General features: G+C 38.8%; 3 protein-coding genes and 1 pseudogene across 5 annotated transcripts; 2 read left to right on the top strand and 2 right to left on the bottom strand.

Moving 5' to 3' along the window:
* Positions 1–264: 264 nt before the first annotated feature.
* LOC118648460 (islet cell autoantigen 1-like protein) lies at positions 265–4,114 on the top strand. 3 transcript variants are annotated; one of them, XR_004965304.1, is made up of 7 exons: positions 265–810; positions 1,590–1,855; positions 1,982–2,324; positions 2,534–2,809; positions 2,876–3,494; positions 3,570–3,777; positions 3,855–4,114. XR_004965304.1 is itself a non-coding variant. In XM_036294774.1 (6 exons), the coding sequence occupies exons 1-6, from the start codon at positions 800–802 to the stop codon at positions 3,687–3,689; spliced, it is 1,635 nt and encodes a 544-aa protein (XP_036150667.1). In that variant the 5' UTR covers positions 265–799; the 3' UTR covers positions 3,690–4,114. The 3 variants fall into 3 exon arrangements, 2 of the variants coding, with proteins under 2 accessions (XP_036150667.1, XP_036150668.1); XM_036294774.1 differs by having other exon boundaries at positions 3,570–4,114; XM_036294775.1 differs by lacking the exon at positions 3,855–4,114 and having other exon boundaries at positions 2,876–3,498; positions 3,570–3,662.
* Positions 4,115–4,117: 3 nt separating this feature from the next.
* LOC105839319 (armadillo repeat-containing protein 8) lies at positions 4,118–8,269 on the bottom strand. Its single transcript, XM_012685538.3, has 8 exons — positions 8,077–8,269; positions 7,860–7,933; positions 7,203–7,653; positions 6,626–7,120; positions 6,198–6,489; positions 5,106–5,629; positions 4,637–4,803; positions 4,118–4,545 (listed from the first exon to the last, which is right to left on the bottom strand). Exons 1-8 carry the CDS (start codon positions 8,101–8,103, stop codon positions 4,509–4,511), a joined length of 2,067 nt encoding a protein of 688 aa, XP_012540992.1. The 5' UTR covers positions 8,104–8,269; the 3' UTR covers positions 4,118–4,508.
* Positions 8,270–9,419: 1,150 nt separating this feature from the next.
* On the top strand, positions 9,420–11,145 carry LOC118648461 (vesicle transport protein GOT1B-like). The gene is given in 5 exon segments (XM_036294776.1): positions 9,420–9,528; positions 9,640–9,731; positions 9,810–9,920; positions 9,922–9,989; positions 10,988–11,145. Coding segments are annotated over 5 exon segments (423 nt in total). The 5' UTR covers positions 9,420–9,503; the 3' UTR covers positions 11,115–11,145.
* A 769-nt stretch (positions 11,146–11,914) lies between these two features.
* LOC118648459 lies at positions 11,915–15,997 on the bottom strand (annotated as a pseudogene).
* Positions 15,998–17,113: the final 1,116 nt, after the last annotated feature.

The raw sequence follows: 17,113 nt of genomic DNA, 5'->3' as shown, positions 1-17,113 counted from the left end.
CACATTACCTACGGGATTCATGGACATTTGACTACATAGTTCAATGTGCACATTTTGTGCACATAGAGGCGCTGATGGATAAAAACACCTAAAACGACGCGATGATCGCTCTCAGGTTCCTCTCTGGTTATATTAAAACATAAAATTTAAGATTATGTATCACGATACGATAATTAAAAATAAAATATTTTATTTAGAATAAGATTAAAGTTATAATATAGATATTTCGAAACAACAAAACTTTGTTTTATATTTCATGATGTATTGTACATCATTCAATTGAGATCATCATATGTAGAGGTAAATTATCCGCCATAAATCTGTCGGTCGCTTCGTGTGCGATAATAACGACCCATTAATTTTTATTATCTTTCTTATCGCGACGTTACGTCCAGCCAATAAGCGAGCGTTTCGTCGTTCATTGGTCAAGTTGATAGACACACGGCAAACGGCAAGACTTGACAAGAGACACTAGCCAACACTAGCCTCCGTCCGTACTCCGTCACTCCGTGTAGTTGCGTGTAGTCCGTGTGGCCCTTACCGTCTGAGCTGTCACAAGTGTCATGTAGAAGAACGCTCCGATTTTCGTTCGATTCCAATTGTCAAGCGCGGCACCGCGAATGCGATCGCGCGAGGAATGATACGCCTGTGCATTGCTGTGCATTATGTGATAACAGTGTACGAACTCACGCACGCGTTACGCTGGCGGTTTTGCGCGAGCGACTCTACGCTCCACGCTTGTAAACATTAACGTATATAACCCACCGTTGCGTATGTGCCATACAGCGGGTCTTCCGTTATGAATGCTTAGTAAGTATCTCCTCCGTTTCCTTCTTTCCCCCAGTTCCTTCTCCTGATCTCTCTCGAATCCCGTCGTCATGACTCAAACGGTCGGCCACGTCGACCCTGACGGAAAACGAGAAACGATGGGGAGGGGAATACGGCAATCGTTGTTTCTTACAGCCCGAGATCTCACAGCCAACTATACTGAATCAATATGGTAGTTTGCATCCTCTCGCGTTATTAATAGCTATTACACAAAACTGATCATCCAACTTTTTGTAAGGTTTCTAGGTTTGTTTTTCCCATTGGATTAAATAGTGACAGTTTATCTCCTTTTTTCCCCTCTTCCAGAATGACTGATAAGTTATCTGTGGAGTTTGCAAGTTTTTTTTCTCTATTTTGTTGGTCGGAAAAGGGAAATGCATATACTTATATTAATATGGATATTGTGCAAAATTGATTATTCAACTTTCTCATGAGTTAGATCTATCTTCCTATTGGGTTAAAGGACAGGCCATCCTCCCCTCCCCCTTCCATTATGATAAATTGTGTATGGAGTTCATTAATTTTCTTCTCTTTATCCTGTTAATGGGGAAGAGGAAATACATGTACTTATATTATAGTTTGACGAGCAACTAATGATCTAATATCACTAAAACTAGCATCTGTCATTTTAATTATTGTTCCACATTATTTTATTAATAGTGGAAATACTGTTATTCAAGTCTTTTGCATGTAACTCTTACTACTAATCACTGTTGTGTTTAACAAGAAATTTACAAAACTTCTTTCTATCATGCATGCAGTAACAGAGGTGCATCAGGCATATCAGGGAATACCTTTGATTGCTGGGTACAAAAGTCTATGCATGATGATTCTGCCATTATAAAGATGCAATACCAATTCTGGGTGAGAAAGCAGGCCTTGTCTCAGAAATTAGGGAAGAAGGAGGATGAGTGTATAGTTGCGTCGGATGCAGAGCTGGACGCAAAGCTAGAATTGTTCCGCAGTATCCAAGATTCCTGTTCCTACTTACAAAGGGTTATCGATAAATACCAAGAAAGATTATGCAGTGCGTTTTAACACAATTTCTAATAACGAAATAACAAGTATCGATTATCACCATTTACAGTATTTCTTCTTTAACATAAATTTAACTGTTGAGATATTGCAATATGGGACAATTTCATTTGTTTAGATTTAGCTCAGGAGGAAAATGGAATGGGACGTTTTTTGAAAGATGCTGGGAAGCAAGACAAAACTCGCGCCGGCAAAATGATGACAGCAGTTGGCAAATCCCTGTCTTATTCTGGTCAGCAAAGGCTTGCACTGAGAGCGCCCCTAGGCCGATTGTACCAAGAGGTGGAAACATTTAGGCAAAGAGCTATCGAAGATACGTTGCAAAATGTGCAAGCGATGGAAAAGGCTCGTACAGAGTACCGAGCCGCTTTGTCATGGATGAAAAATATTTCTCAAGATTTAGATCCAGATACGTCCAAGCAACTGGAAAAATATAAAAAAGTTCAAGCACGGGTCAAGCAGTAGGTTCTTTTACATTTCATAATTCACATACATAGTACAATCACAAATTTAATTTAAATTATTACAATTATTTAAGTATAAATAGTAGTTATTTTTATTCTTACAAATTTTTTAAATTTATAATTATTTATAAATTTAATATTTATATATATAAATTAAATAAATTATAAGTAATTTATATTTTATGTACATATCTGTTATAATTTAGAGGCAAAATAGTTTTTGACAATCTGGCCCTTGATTGTCTTCAAAAGGTTGATTTGTTAGCGGCGGCAAGATGTAACATGTTCAGTCACGCCTTAGTTTTATACCAAACTACACTCCTGAATTTTGCAAAGAAATCTGCACAAGCGTATTCCACAATAGCGAACAGCTTCAAAGGCTATCAACGTTATGACTTCACAGTTGTGCGAGAATTGGCTGAAACCTCTAGTAAATTGGCACAGGAGACTGGAGGTGACGACGATTTGGAAGATAAGGATAGGTGAGTTACAAAATGAGAAAGTATAAGCAGTATTGTCATTTTCGTCATGATATTAAATTTTTACAGATTACAATTTTTTGATCTGGACTATCACGATGACATTGAAGAAGCTCAAGAGGCTACCACAAATTCAAAGAGCACATCGGAAAAAGACAAGAAAGATGAGAAGCTCTTAGACATAGATAATGAGCCAAAGGACACATTAATACAACTGAATACGAGCACAAATTCTTCGGAAAACGGAATCATGCATAGTACCGATGCAGAAAATGATAAAAGTCTCGAGGAGTTTTTTGGAAATCTTATCTTGGAAAAAGATGCATCCAATAGTACTCAACAACCAGTTATTAAAACAGAAAAAATCAGTCATACTGTATTGGATAAGACCTCTGAAGAGCAGAAATCAGTAATGGATATATTTGAAGAGTGCAACACCGATTTTAATTTGGCCGATCTAGCTTCCCTGTCGACGGAGAGTCAACAACAGCAATCGCTAAATTTACTGGTCTCTGAGAGCGCGGCGCTTTTTGACGAGATTCTGAACGATAAGCAACAAGGCGCGAACAATGACTGGGAAGGCATATCACACGATACTTTTTTACCACCGAATATTTTGAAACAGAGTTTAGGAGACGCGGCGCTAGGTATGGGACAGAAGAGTATCGCTAGTAATGTGGACGACAAAGTAAGTATTAGTGAATTACGTATAATAATAATAATAATAGTGTATCACGCGACAGATATATCACGGTTTTTGCAGAAAAAAAATAAGACTGGAAAGCAGAAAGGTAACTCGTGGTTGGACTTATTCGCAGAATTGGATCCATTGGCTAACAATCCAATGGAGAATCTTTCTGGTGACAGTAATGCTTCTGCTTAATTCATAATGCATTTTATCGCCCATGATTCATTTGGTATTTGTAACAATAAGGAAAACTGATCAAGCTATGTTATCAACGAGTGATGTGGTGAGCGTATAATCCACAGCATCTTCACCTCATACATTTGATTATCGGTTTATAAACTTTTAAATTTAACATTCCAGATTTATTTTTAATGGAATCTTCATAAGAATCAAAACTCTTTGAACTACATAATTTTTCATACAAGCTAAAAACAGATACCAAAGATATAAAATGTAATGTTTAACATTATGCACTAGTTATATTTTCTTTCAAATATAAATATATATATATATACATATTACAAGATCTTTAAGATAAATTATAGATATTAAATTTATTATGGAATTCTTTGTATTTTTGAAGGATATATCTAAAGGTATGGAAGTATACCGCACAAGTATATATTTGCTTTCTATTTATTTCAATTTCTTTTCATGATTTAACTTATTCCCTTAATTTCTTTTTATTGCATACAAGACAATGCATTATCTGAAGCCTCTGCTTGTAAATCAATGTTGTAAATAATATGTATATCAAACGATATTCGACATAAGCAAACGAATCGCGTGTACTACACGTATTATACTTTCATCTCTATTAAGTTAAATAAATACTACAGAGACAGATTATACAGGCATAGGCTCAGAAATAGCAGTTTGTTCGTCTTATAACTTTCGATTATACATTGTCAACCGAGGTGATCACAGTATTAACGCTAAACTCGTAATTTACTTCAAATATAAAAAAGACACTTAAAATCATAACCTAATCTTCATCAGCGATACGTTCCAAGTTCAAGGATCGTAGAATTGCGATAGGGCAGTCTTGACTCTGAAACGGAAATAAACACGTGAGAGACCCCCGTTATGCGAGTATCTTACGATACGACAATAATTTAGCTCGTAATGTTCATCTTTCATACTTCTCAAATAATTGAGTGTCTTTTGTGTGACGTAATTGTTGTAAGATACGATGAATTCCTAATTCCCGCAGACGCGCTTGTCGCTGCGCGGCACCGGGTTCCTCCCTCCAGACTAGGTTGCATACACAAAAAATAGCAGCAACTTGCAGTTTCACGTTGCTGTGCATCTGAATAAAATGTACACGTGAAAACGTACAATCTATGGCCAATCAAGAGATACAATTATTAATAGATAGGACTTGAAGGAAAATGCGAATACTTGATCGATTTAGCACGCATTTAAATGTTGTGGAATTTAAAGTTATTTTTTACTATCGTAGATAAAATAGTTGTCTACATAAGTATGAGTAATGTGATTCTTTCAGAATCTAATCTCTCTTTCTCATCATCCTATCTATTAATGAAATTAATTGTCTATAGGAATATGCAATTAATAAAATTACTTGTGATAACTGTACATTGTACGAACCATGTAATCCATGAGTTTTTTAAGCACGTCGTCATTAGCCATGATATGATCTCTCGCCCGGTCACCATCGGCTACATTTGCTAAAATGCAAAGTGCTTGTTCCTTGACGTCCGCCGGGTGTTCCGGGTCCTCCAGTACTAGAATGACCGCTTGCATAACGTGCGTGGCATGCTCGCCCATTATACGATCTATGTGAGCTTTAGTGGAAAGCAAATTTCGCAACAAGCCCAGCGTTTTCATCAGGACGCCTAATTCAGGATCGGCCAAGAGACGAAAGATCTGATCTGTGCCCAGGCACGAGAGTATTTGCGATTTTACACGTTGTTCTGCTTGAAAGGCCACGTTCATTAGGGCCCAAATGCCGTTCAGTCGGAGGGCCGACTCAGGCCGTTTAGTGAGAGAACACAATAACTCTACTCCGCCGGACTCGAGAATTGGCTCTTTGCTCGGACTAAACTCCAACAGTAAATTACATAAAGTACTCGAGGCAACAGTTAATAAATCACCTTCACCTTCGCCTCTACCTATGATACAATAATGACAATGTTAATAGTAACTCATACACTCGGCGATTGAATATTAATAATAACAGCTAATTACAAGCACTGATCTCTTTATTCTTTTTGTTGGTTTTTTGAAAAATAAATCTTACAATGCAGAGAAAAAAAAGAATAGCGATGTATTCGTTTATCTTCTGTCTACACGCATGAAAAAACAGTCGCTAAGTTTCAAAATCACTTTTGCACTAATATCTAAATATCTCTCTTGCAAAATGTTAAAATATAGCTAATATAGGAGCGCAAAAGATTGCGAACTTTTCTTGATGCGTGTATCTTAATTAAGCTACAGTCTATTCTTGTCTTATATAAAATAAAGAAAGAATAACTTACATTGTACATTCATAACCCTCTTTTCGAGATATATTGCATTTTTTTTTCTTTTTGATTAAGACGTTAATTTGAAATTTGAGGAAATATATATGTATTTTTGTATCTTACATGCAATACATATGCATGCAACATACACGTTTCTCAGTGTTTATTGTAGCGTAATCTCTGTAATGCTTATTGTAAATGTATTATCATATTTTACCCTCCAACCCCTTGTCAGCTCCATGTAACAACTGCATAAGTGGCCTCCACACTGCATGATCCTGAAATGTAGTGCGAAGTTGTTGCACGCTCCTCGAAAGGGAGTGCAAACATCTAACCGCGGCTAAACGAACACGTGATCCACCAGGATCCTGTAAACCAGAAACAACCTGTTCCATAAGACTTTCCGTCTCGATAATACGTTTCCGGATATCTTCGTCATTCGCGCCGAGAGACGCGAACGCTCTGAATGCAGCTTGGCGCATATCTTGCGTTAGCGTTGCATCCTGGACCTGAGTACAAAAAAATATAATTTTTATTTATTTAACCACCATAATCTATGATAACACAAAAGTATTTTTCTTTCGATAATTCAATCATAATCTGTAGATTACCATTATTAGCGTATTTAATGTAACTTTTGCTCACTTGCGGATGTGGTCTCAGTAGCTCTGCCAGTGTCGGTATTAAATGATTGCTAATGGAAGCTAAACGCTGTAAATCCGTATCGACTTCCGTCAGGTACGCGAGCGTCTCAGCCGCGGCGACTCTCTCGCGTGGCGGTCTGTCTCGATGACACAAACGCACCAGGCAGGGTAGAGCGCGATACACCACTCGTGGATCAGTGGACGGCAACGCGCCTGCTCTGTGCATGTACGCGATGCACCTCGCCGCTTCCAGCTGTATTAACGAGCTCTTCTCGCGTCCCATTAGTTGGCCTAGCGCGACTGGTACCAGTCTACCGTGGACAGTGTTGCTCGTGCTGGCCGACGCGACCAGAGCTGATACCATGTGATTTTGGTAGCACATGTTTGCCAAACAGGCCAGAGCCGGCAGTTGAACGTCGGATAGAGGGGAGTCCAGTTGCATCGCCAATGTTTCCACCGCGCCGCCTTTGGATAGAGCGTTCTGCTCCTCTGTCGTCTGACCAATTACATTTGCAGATTAGTTTTTTCTTGCAGACACAAACATTTTATATTTTGTAAGAGTTTCAGACCTCTCTTACCTTACATGCCGTAGTCAAGATTGTTGCAACACAGACTTGACAGGTAACCGACCGACTCGCCAGGGACAACAGCCGTGGCACTAACGCGGGATCCTGATAAATAGAATGAACCGGCGCCGCCGCGTGCTGGAATACCGTGCGCAGACATCGCAGGCAGGCCTCGTGCAACAAATCCAGTACCTTTATCTTGCCATCCACAACCATCTCAGGCGTTGGTGAGGAGAGCAAGACTTGAAGTAGCAATGGAACTACACCTAGGTCTATAAGCGCCAATACATGCTGATCTGTGCCCTTAGCTAGAGAGCCCAATGTCACGGCTGATTCTAATCTTATTCGATCGCCGATGGTACCAGATGTGTCTCCGAGCAGTTGCAAGAGCCGGGGTACCACACCTTGAGCTATAACTGAACCCTTTTGCCTGTTGCTGCCAATCACTGAATTCTTCAAGCATCTGAGAGAGAGAAGACCAAATCCATGAAACATAGTTAATACAGGTTTATATTATCAATCATGGAAATAAATGAACAAATAGAGAAAAAGAAATAATCGAAAATTTTATTAATATTAGACACCGTATGTAACGGAATATATATATATGTATATATTATCTTTATTATATTCTTAAGGTTAAGGATAATTTTTTTTATTTGAACTCACATAATCGCCTCCAGACATTTCTGCGCGTCTGGGGAGTATAGCTCGTCGATGTAGCTCCTGGAGCTCTCGATGTCCTGTAAGATCGCAAGAGAGGACCGTGACATAATTTCACTTTACGAGCAATAACGGCGGAGAACTCAGCGAGCTCCGCCGATGCGTCAAAGGCATCCCCATTTACCGGAGGTCGCGTATCAAACCGAACAGACGTTGAACTCACCATGTACGGCTGCATCACCGACACCATCTTCGTACGGCTACGTTCTCACATAAATGTCCCGTAAATCGTTCCGCTCGATCGGGCTTCCTGGGCGCAACAACTGCCCACGAGGAACCGTCAGATCCAAGTTTACTACGCGATGCTTGCGATTCGGTGGTACACTGCGCTGCGTTCTCGCGTTCTAAAATAAGCTCGACTTGCTGTCAATGATGCCAACATCGTGGAACGTTTTTCTACTAGCGGACTTTGGAAGAGGTCTCTCTTCACTAATTCCCTTCGCTCTTTTTTTTTCTTCTTATATAAGTATAAAAATCTTAAATAATAATTTTTATTTAAAAATAAGGTTGCAGGTTGCTTTGAAACTGAGTAAATTTACATAACAAATTTTTGTTTAGTTTATGAAGTAAAGATGCAATTTTTCGTTTTTTACGAAAGCTAAATATGTAAAAATAAGTATATTATTCGAACAAAACATTCCCAAAGTAGCATAAAATTGGTTAAAATTATAAGTACATGACTAATATCAGAGAGGTTTCTCTCTGCTTATATTTATATAGATAAATTAATTTTTAACTTATTAGAAAAAATTAATATTAAAGTTTAAAAATAATTAATTAAAGTTGAAAATTAAATTAACCATTTTAGTTAATTTATAATTAGTTATTCATTTTCTAATTTTATTATTTAAAAGTACATATATAATATAATAATTAATTTATATAATTTTTTTATATAGAAATCAGTTTGATCTAAGTCTCAAAGTACGTATTAAAATACTTCTCTGCTGCGACACGACTAATTAAATTTCATTATTAGACATTTTGCATATAAATTTAACAATTATAATCAAGCAGGAAGTATAGAATGAGGTAGATTCGCAAGCGATGATTTGTGCGTTTTTACGGTCTTGAAACATTCCAAATTCAAAGATGAAAAAGGTTTCAATCGTCCACCTTTAATATTGATTGAACAGATAAAGACTGATGAAAAGACAAATGCATGCATATGAAACACCAGCGCATGTGTATAATTTATCATAGTTTGTTATACTAACAAGGTGATCGGGATTAAGAAATCGGGATGTTCAATTTATTTATATATTAACACCTACTATACTATCTTAAAACTAAATGCCAATTGCGGTTTCTGTCATCCCACTGATTTTTAACAAAGCAATTTTGTACGATTCCAAAGACGACAGACGAATCGAATATGAATTGAAACATCTACCTGATGAATTTAGTCGCGCATAAAGAGCATTCGCGGAAGAGCTGACCGAAGCTCCGTAAATGGCGTAAATGCCCAGTGGGCTCGTGCTGTATCATAACCAATGACGTGGATATAGAGGTTTAGGATTTCCGTTTCACGCGTTCAAACATCGAATCGCCAGGTGTTATCGAGCTCTAACGACAGACAATTTGTAAATAATGTTCGAAATCACAGACACGCAGAGTAAGTACGAGTAGCCCTCGTTTTAATATCAGCGGATCCTTTTTATGTTGGACCGGCGGATATCCGAAATATTGATTGTGCTGATTTTACTATGAGTCATGTGTTTTCTAGAAATCGGAGTAGGACTGGCGGGATTTGGGATCTCCTTTCTATTCCTCGGCGTACTGTTACTTTTCGATAAAGGTTTACTCGCCATTGGAAATGTGAGCTTACATTCCTGCTGTTTATTTGGATCGGTTAAATCCTGACACTTGATTGATCTTTCGAATTATTTGTTGCAGCTTTTATTTATATCGGGGCTCGCATGTGTCATCGGGCCATGGAGAACGTTAAATTTCTTCTTTCAAAGGCACAAGATGAAAGCTAGTATCTCATTTCTAGGAGGTGTCCTTTGTAGTACTTATGGGTTGGCCCATTGTAGGAATGATCTTAGAAACCTATGGCTTTGTATTACTCTTCAGGTAAGTACTACACAGGTACTTTAATTCTTCCCAGTAGATGCTTTGAAAACCATATACATGGTGCACCCAGGCCTTGCTAATTCTTGATCATAATTTTTACATACAAAAGTACCAGAATAGTCAGTAAATTCTTTCATGGATTCTCCCATTCTTTTATAAAAGAATAACTATAATTATTCTATTTTCATGTGTTGTTATCATATGTGCTTACAAGATTGTATCATATGTGAGTTGTTAAAGAAAACGTTGAAATGCAGAAAGCAATTATAAGTGTATTATTTTTATATATGAAACAAGTTTATTGTCGAGTCTCGAATATCTTAGGTCCCCTTTCTGTATCTTTTGACAATAATATTGTCAAATTGTTACATTATCACTGCATATTTTTTCATCATATATGTATAATATCTGTGAAATGACAGGTAACTAATAGCCAACCAAAACCTATTTGACTTTTGGGTAAAATAAAAAACAAATGTATTTTTCTTAATTTTGACCAAACCAAAACTTCTAAAGTTTCAAAAAAATGATAATTTTTTATTATTGAAAGCTATATACAATTTTAAAATAAATTATTAAATCTTACATTGTCTTATTAAAAATAAATTTTCAAGTATTTTATACATTCATAATATTATATTACGAAATAATTATAAAATATAATATTGCACCATTCTTAATTTTTAAAGTTATAAAGTTAAGGATCATAATGATTGTGAATCCATAAAAGTTTGTACTCAAGATGTCTTTTGGCCTTGAATTAATAATAAATCAATGGTCTTGGTAATTCTTTATTTATACTGTGTATATTAATAATATATTTTACTGTAAATTCTTTTATCCTGGTTTTTTATAAAATTTATTTTATCAACTTATTTAAGATAAAAAATGTGCCACAAATAAGATAAAATTAATAAAGAGGCTACAGAATAAGACATCCACTGTTGGAGGAATCCTGTATCTTTTGACAGATAGCTTACCATACATCTTTGTTTCAGTGGTTTTCTACCAGTAGCGATAAACTTCCTACGAAGAGTACCTGTATTGGGAACTGTACTGAATATGCCTGGCATCAGTCGAGTTCTAGACATAATAGCAGGTGATTCTAATCGAACGACTGTATGATAAAATTACATATAATATATATATAAACGCCACATCTCCCCCCGCTTGAAACCTGTATATAAAGCAGTCAAATATCATGTTCCATATTCTTTTTCTATTCATTCCTGTTTAAGAATATCAGCCGTCAAATTTTTGTACAAAAATGTAAGAATAATTTACCTCTGTTATATCTGTGTAGGAAAGTATCGGTAAGATTAGTATAATCAATTTGTATACATATAACTTAATATATAGATATTGATATATTATGTCAAGGGTACATTCGATTAAATATAACATTCCAGAAACTTGTAAAAATATTAATTTCTTTCAAGTTGTTTTTTTTTTGTATTTTTTCAAACACTTTAATAATAATATAAAATGCTATTTTATTTGACTTAAATACTTTGATAGTAAATGGTCACAAAAATGTACCCTTCTCTTGATCAAATAATGAACGTTTTGGAACAATGTAATAAATGGATGTGTTTAATGTGTCTTATTTATAACGTGTTGCTATAAAGAAAAATATATTAAATTTACATAAAATCTCTTTTTTTATTTTTAGACAAACTTATATGCGATTATAAATATTAATTCAGAAATGTATACCCGACTATTGTATATTAAATTTTTATAAATTATATTAAATATGAAAATATTTAATCTTGAATTATTAAGTCTCTATCACTTTATTAAATTTATAATTAAATTTCTGAAATACAATTTGATAAATTTATTACACCAGAGACGATTTACAAAAGTGTTTACTTTGATAGTTCTTTTTAATGTTTCAGGGAAGAAAAAAATTTTCGAATATATAAAATTTTATATCGTTTTTATTGATTTGCTGCTTTCCCTGCATGCATCCTAACATGAACAGATTAGATGCATACATTCTGAGTAACGCTTTTCATCATCTCTTACTGGTCGTCTGGAGTGCGAAATTAATTATATCGTCCATCAAAAATCAACGGACTGGCTGATTACCATTAAAATGATTTATTAATTACGAATTATGAATTATCTACAACGGGCCGAGAATAAGGGCGAGGGGCGGCCCAGGCTACGCGCCCGCCATCGCCGTGATGGAAATTTCGTCGCGCGTCCTCCTCTCTCGCGATGATTTCGCGTGCGCTGACTTGATTCTCTAGGCAATTGTTACTTTCAAGTACTCTGATATATTCCGACCGGTCTACTTATTCAGCGTGGCATGTGTGGAACGTTATCCAGGTAACAGGTGTTCCGCGATATTTTCGCGATTGTGCTTGCCTCTCAATGTTTTTACAACAATGGAATACGAAAATACGTAATGTCAACCGCTGCGGGAAAAATACTGAATCCGGCAATAAGTTAAGCAAATTCTCTTCTATGCTTATTCTTTTTTCTGTTACAATTTTTGCCGAGTTTCGTGCACTTTGCGAGCTGCTACGTCAAACATCCTCAGCCTGAATTATTTGTTAATAATTGCCGACAGAAAGTCTCTTCTATCCGTCGGTCTATGGGAATTGCTATCAAATCGCAAGATGATGTAGATAATTAATGACGATATCAGTGATCGTGAAAGTAATGAGACGAGGATCGTTTTAGCGCTTTAAAGAAGGTTCTTAATTTCATCATACAACACTAGTACGAGCGCACCACCTGTACCACGCAGAACGTTAGAGAACGCGCCCTTGAAGAAGGCACTGCCACCTTCAGACTTGTAAATGGTGGCCCAGCAGTGAAGAGTTTTTTGTACAGGATTTCACTCTTGGCACGGCCGGACTGCATCATCATGCGCCTACGTACTGTATCGAAGGGATAGGATATAATACCCGCCACAGTGGTTACGGCCTGCAACAGATTCAAACGAATAAGTGAAATGTACAATTTAATGAAATTTTGCATAAAGTTGGACAATAGAATATGTATATCATTCTCTCACCTGGGCAATACCCATGAAATGAGGAATGGAGTCTTTTTGGGGTCTGGGCAGCATACCACGGGCAGTGTCATAGAAACCGAAGTAAGACGCACGGTAAATGATGATACCCTGCACCGATACACCGAATCCGCGATAGAGACCGACGATACCGTCACTTTGAAGATTTTCACCAACAATTACCTAAGCCTGTGAACTCACGTTCTGTACCTCCTTTGCCTACATCGGCAGCCAACCTATCGGAAAAAGATGATTTTTAATTTTTAATAGTATTATTATTTGTTTTTAATAATTTTATACTTTAATTATATATATTATTTAATTTTTTAAAATTATAAATATTTTTATTTATTTTATTTAATATATTTGTTTATTAATATACTTAAATCTTTGAAAAATTAATGTGACAATGAAAATTTTTTTATTGTATATTTATATACACTCTTACAAATATATCTATGTTTTTCACTATACAATCACAATTTAATCAATCACAATTTAGATAAAAATACATATGAAAAGGTATACAATGAGAATAAATTGAATGTAATTATAATTACTATGGTTTGTTAATTAAATGCAATTATTGTCATAAATGCATAGATATAATTTCTACCATTATCGTAGGAGTAAAATTTATTTCTATTATTAACACATGGACAATGTGTAATCTCCAAGCAATTTACCTAGTTCTGGCAAAGTCAAGTGGGTAGACAAAGCACAGGGACGTGGCTCCGCAGCACCACCAGATGCGAGATTTCCAGGAAATAACGTGTAAACTGAGTATTCTTGTCAACACCACAAGGAAAACCTGCTTGTACTTGTCCTTGAAGGCAAAGTTCAAGGCTTGCGTTGGGAAGTATCTGATAACGTGGCGAAGTTACCGCGCCAGTAACTGAGGAAATCCTTGCTCACGTGGGATACACGAAACAATCGACCATACCTGGAAGAATTTGTACAATGCAATTACAATTTTGACAATATTTTTCGTACATTAATTTAACATTTCAGGTTACGAATAAAGTGGAAGTATACGCAATTTAGTTAGGCAAAATAAAAATAATTATACATAAAATTGACATTAAAAATCTTATGTGATTACATTATGTGACTTACATTCAATTAATTTTCTGTTAACAAGAAATAATATACGAACATACGAACGTACATAACGTCTAACTACAGAGCTAAATTATTTATATTTTAACCCAAAGTGAAAGATGTTTATGAAATTACAGAGTTTTAATGTTAACAGAGCTGAAATAATCCACGGACCATAATGCGAGAATCAACAGAGGTGCAACGGTACAAAGTTTGGAACGTTCTAGAATGCATAGACAATCGAATGACAGTGATAATATTTTAAATGGCAGAGTATCTTCCTGATTATACTATCGTCTAACGCATTGAGTCCTCTGACAAACTTTGCCCTAATCTAATGTGACGAGGCAAGTATATTACGTACAATTGCTGAAGTTGATTACGGTAAAAGCGATAAGATATTTGCGAGATATCGCTCATTATCGCATCGTGTCGCGAGCAACGTGACTCGACAATCGAGCACGAGACTGAAGGAACGAGCGCATGTACCCATTGAATTCCCAAGTGTATACGGGCAATGACATTTTTTCAGAGCGTCGCGTCGAGAGCGGGGAAATCGTCAGCTCGCTCGCATCGTCTTCGTCTTCGCGCGCGGATGAATCAGAGCGAGAGGGAACTGAATGGAAAGAACAGCGGGGGAATTGGTGACGCGTGGAAGTAGGAGGTAGAGAGGAATTCGGTCTCGTGGCCGGACGAAAGGGCGGCCATGTTGGACCGTCGCATCGTCATCGATCGACGCTCTCTACCTCTCTTTCTCTCTCTCTCTCTCTCTCTCAACGGTGGAGAAGCCACGCGCTGCCATCTGGCTCGGGGCGGACGGCAAGTCGTTCCGACGGATATCGATCCTCTCGTCGAGTCGCGGAGGAAGCCGGGCCGTCCGTCGCGTGCGAGAGGATTCGCGCCGCGGATCCCGGAGTTATGTAAGACCGCCAAAACCGCGCGGGCCCGACCTTCATTACATAAACGCAATGCGAAATTCGTCTCTGGCGCGTGTATGCGCGCGCGCGCGCGCGCGCGCGCAACACTCCCCGAGCTCTCTCTCTCTCTCTCGCGTTCCGCGTCGCTCGCGTGCGCGAGGACACGCGCGACGTCGCGGACGTCGTGCACGGCGCACGCACCATTACATAACGCCATGTCTTTTTCTTTCTCTTTTCTCTTCACCTCAGCCGCGTCCCGAAGCGGCCCGTGTTCGCGCACACCGTGTAACAATGGCACGTTCGATCTACTTGGCTACTGTCACATGTTTCCGCGGGTACCGTCGTGCACGCTCGAAACTTCCGTTCGCGCGTCACTTTGCCTTGCCTCGCCGCGATACAGCGCGTTAACGTAATACTTAATCGGGAGAGAGCTCTTTCCCCTCGATTTCCGAACGAATCGCGGTCGCGTCCGTCCTTGACGCGACATCGCGGGCGCGTGATGTGGCGGCCGAACTTCGCGCACACTTTAAAATTCTAGAAAGAACGAGGGAGAGCAAGTAGACCGCCGACGAGGAAAAGTCCGGGAAAGGGGGGAGGGGGGGGGGGGGAAAAAGAGGACCGGACTTCGGCACTTACCCTTGTAACGCTTTTCCTCGGAGATCTGCTTGGGATGTGCTGTACCTGCAGCAACAATTTGACGCGCTCGATGGGCGCGACGGCGGTCTTGGAGATTGCCGCGGCCACACCGCCGGCGATGAAATCTTGGCGAATGCCACGGGATCCGCGAGTCAGACATCGTGATGTAGGTGGTTGGGTGCGCGCGCGTGTGTATGTGTGTGGGTAACGTAAAGGAGAAAGCGAGAGAGCGACTCCCTTCGATGGTCCAAGTACCTCGGACGCGCGCCGGACGACGAATGGCGAGGAACCGTACGCTCGTCGCCTCGCGCTACCTCCTCCTGCGACTAAGAATAGCCGCGCAGGTCACGTGTGCCACTACGCGCAGCCACGAACGGAACGACGTCGCCGCGCCGAGCCGTGCCGCGTCGTCGTTCCACGCCGCGACCGTCCGCCGACGGGACACGACGGGGATCGTGGGGGATACGTCGCCCGCGATACCGCGGCCCGAGACCGCGCTTCCGTCCGGTATTCGGGTGACCCTTCCCCCTCGACGACCGACCGTCGCGGTCTCGATCACCCTGTGCGATCGCCGCTCAATTTTCGATCTTCCGCGTTCGAAAATGGCCACGTTTCGCGCCGCGGCGACGTCGCACGTCCGATCGCAGCAGACCTATCGCCGCCCGCGATCGCGCGTTTGAAATTGCGAACGCGAATGGCGGAAACAGACCAATGCGCGAGATAAAGGACAGTCGTTCGACTGTTACGTTCGATGGGGAACGTGCGAATTGGAAATGCTTGCCGCATGACCCTGAAGTGAAATGGAATGTTTAACGGGGAATTTCGTATATTCTGATTTGTAAATATAACGAGTAAAATTGATCTCCGTACGATTCATGAAGACTGCAAGTGTTGCGGAATTATTGGAACGAGAAATTTAAATCATTTCAAGTATAATAAATCTGTAATTTGTTAATTTATTACAGAAAAGGATTTATTTATCATTATCTGAATATAATTGAATTTTATATTTGAACGTTTATTAAATAAATTACAACTTAATGTAATACTCAATTTAACATTCTGTATAACAATTGGCAATCCTACAAATTTTTCTTTGCTAAACTAAAAATACAGTAATTGTTATAACAATTATATACAATTTTTACAGAGTATTAATTAGCAAGAAAATTTGAGATTTTCACCCGTTCTTTCTATCGGTGTTGACGTTATAGTCGCGGATGGACAAAATTCCGTCCTCGGTTACGCCTCGGGTGGCGGGTGTTCGCGGCCAACTTCAGGGTTCCCTCGTGCTCCTTGTCAAGAGCAAAAGACTCGCAGGTCAATTCTCCCCCGAGGAAAGAGGTCAACGGGGCGCATTTGCTTGCGTAACCCTGGCTTTACGGCCCACCGCGTCTCGCGGAGAATCCGCGCCAGGGAAGTTCAATGGAGTAACGTTAAAA

This window comes from Monomorium pharaonis, unplaced genomic scaffold (assembly GCF_013373865.1).
Source record: "Monomorium pharaonis isolate MP-MQ-018 unplaced genomic scaffold, ASM1337386v2 scaffold_449, whole genome shotgun sequence".
NCBI classification, from domain to species: Eukaryota; Metazoa; Arthropoda; class Insecta; order Hymenoptera; family Formicidae; genus Monomorium; species Monomorium pharaonis.
The sequence above is the reverse complement of the archived record's forward strand: the minus strand, read 5'-3'. Positions and strand labels throughout refer to the sequence as shown.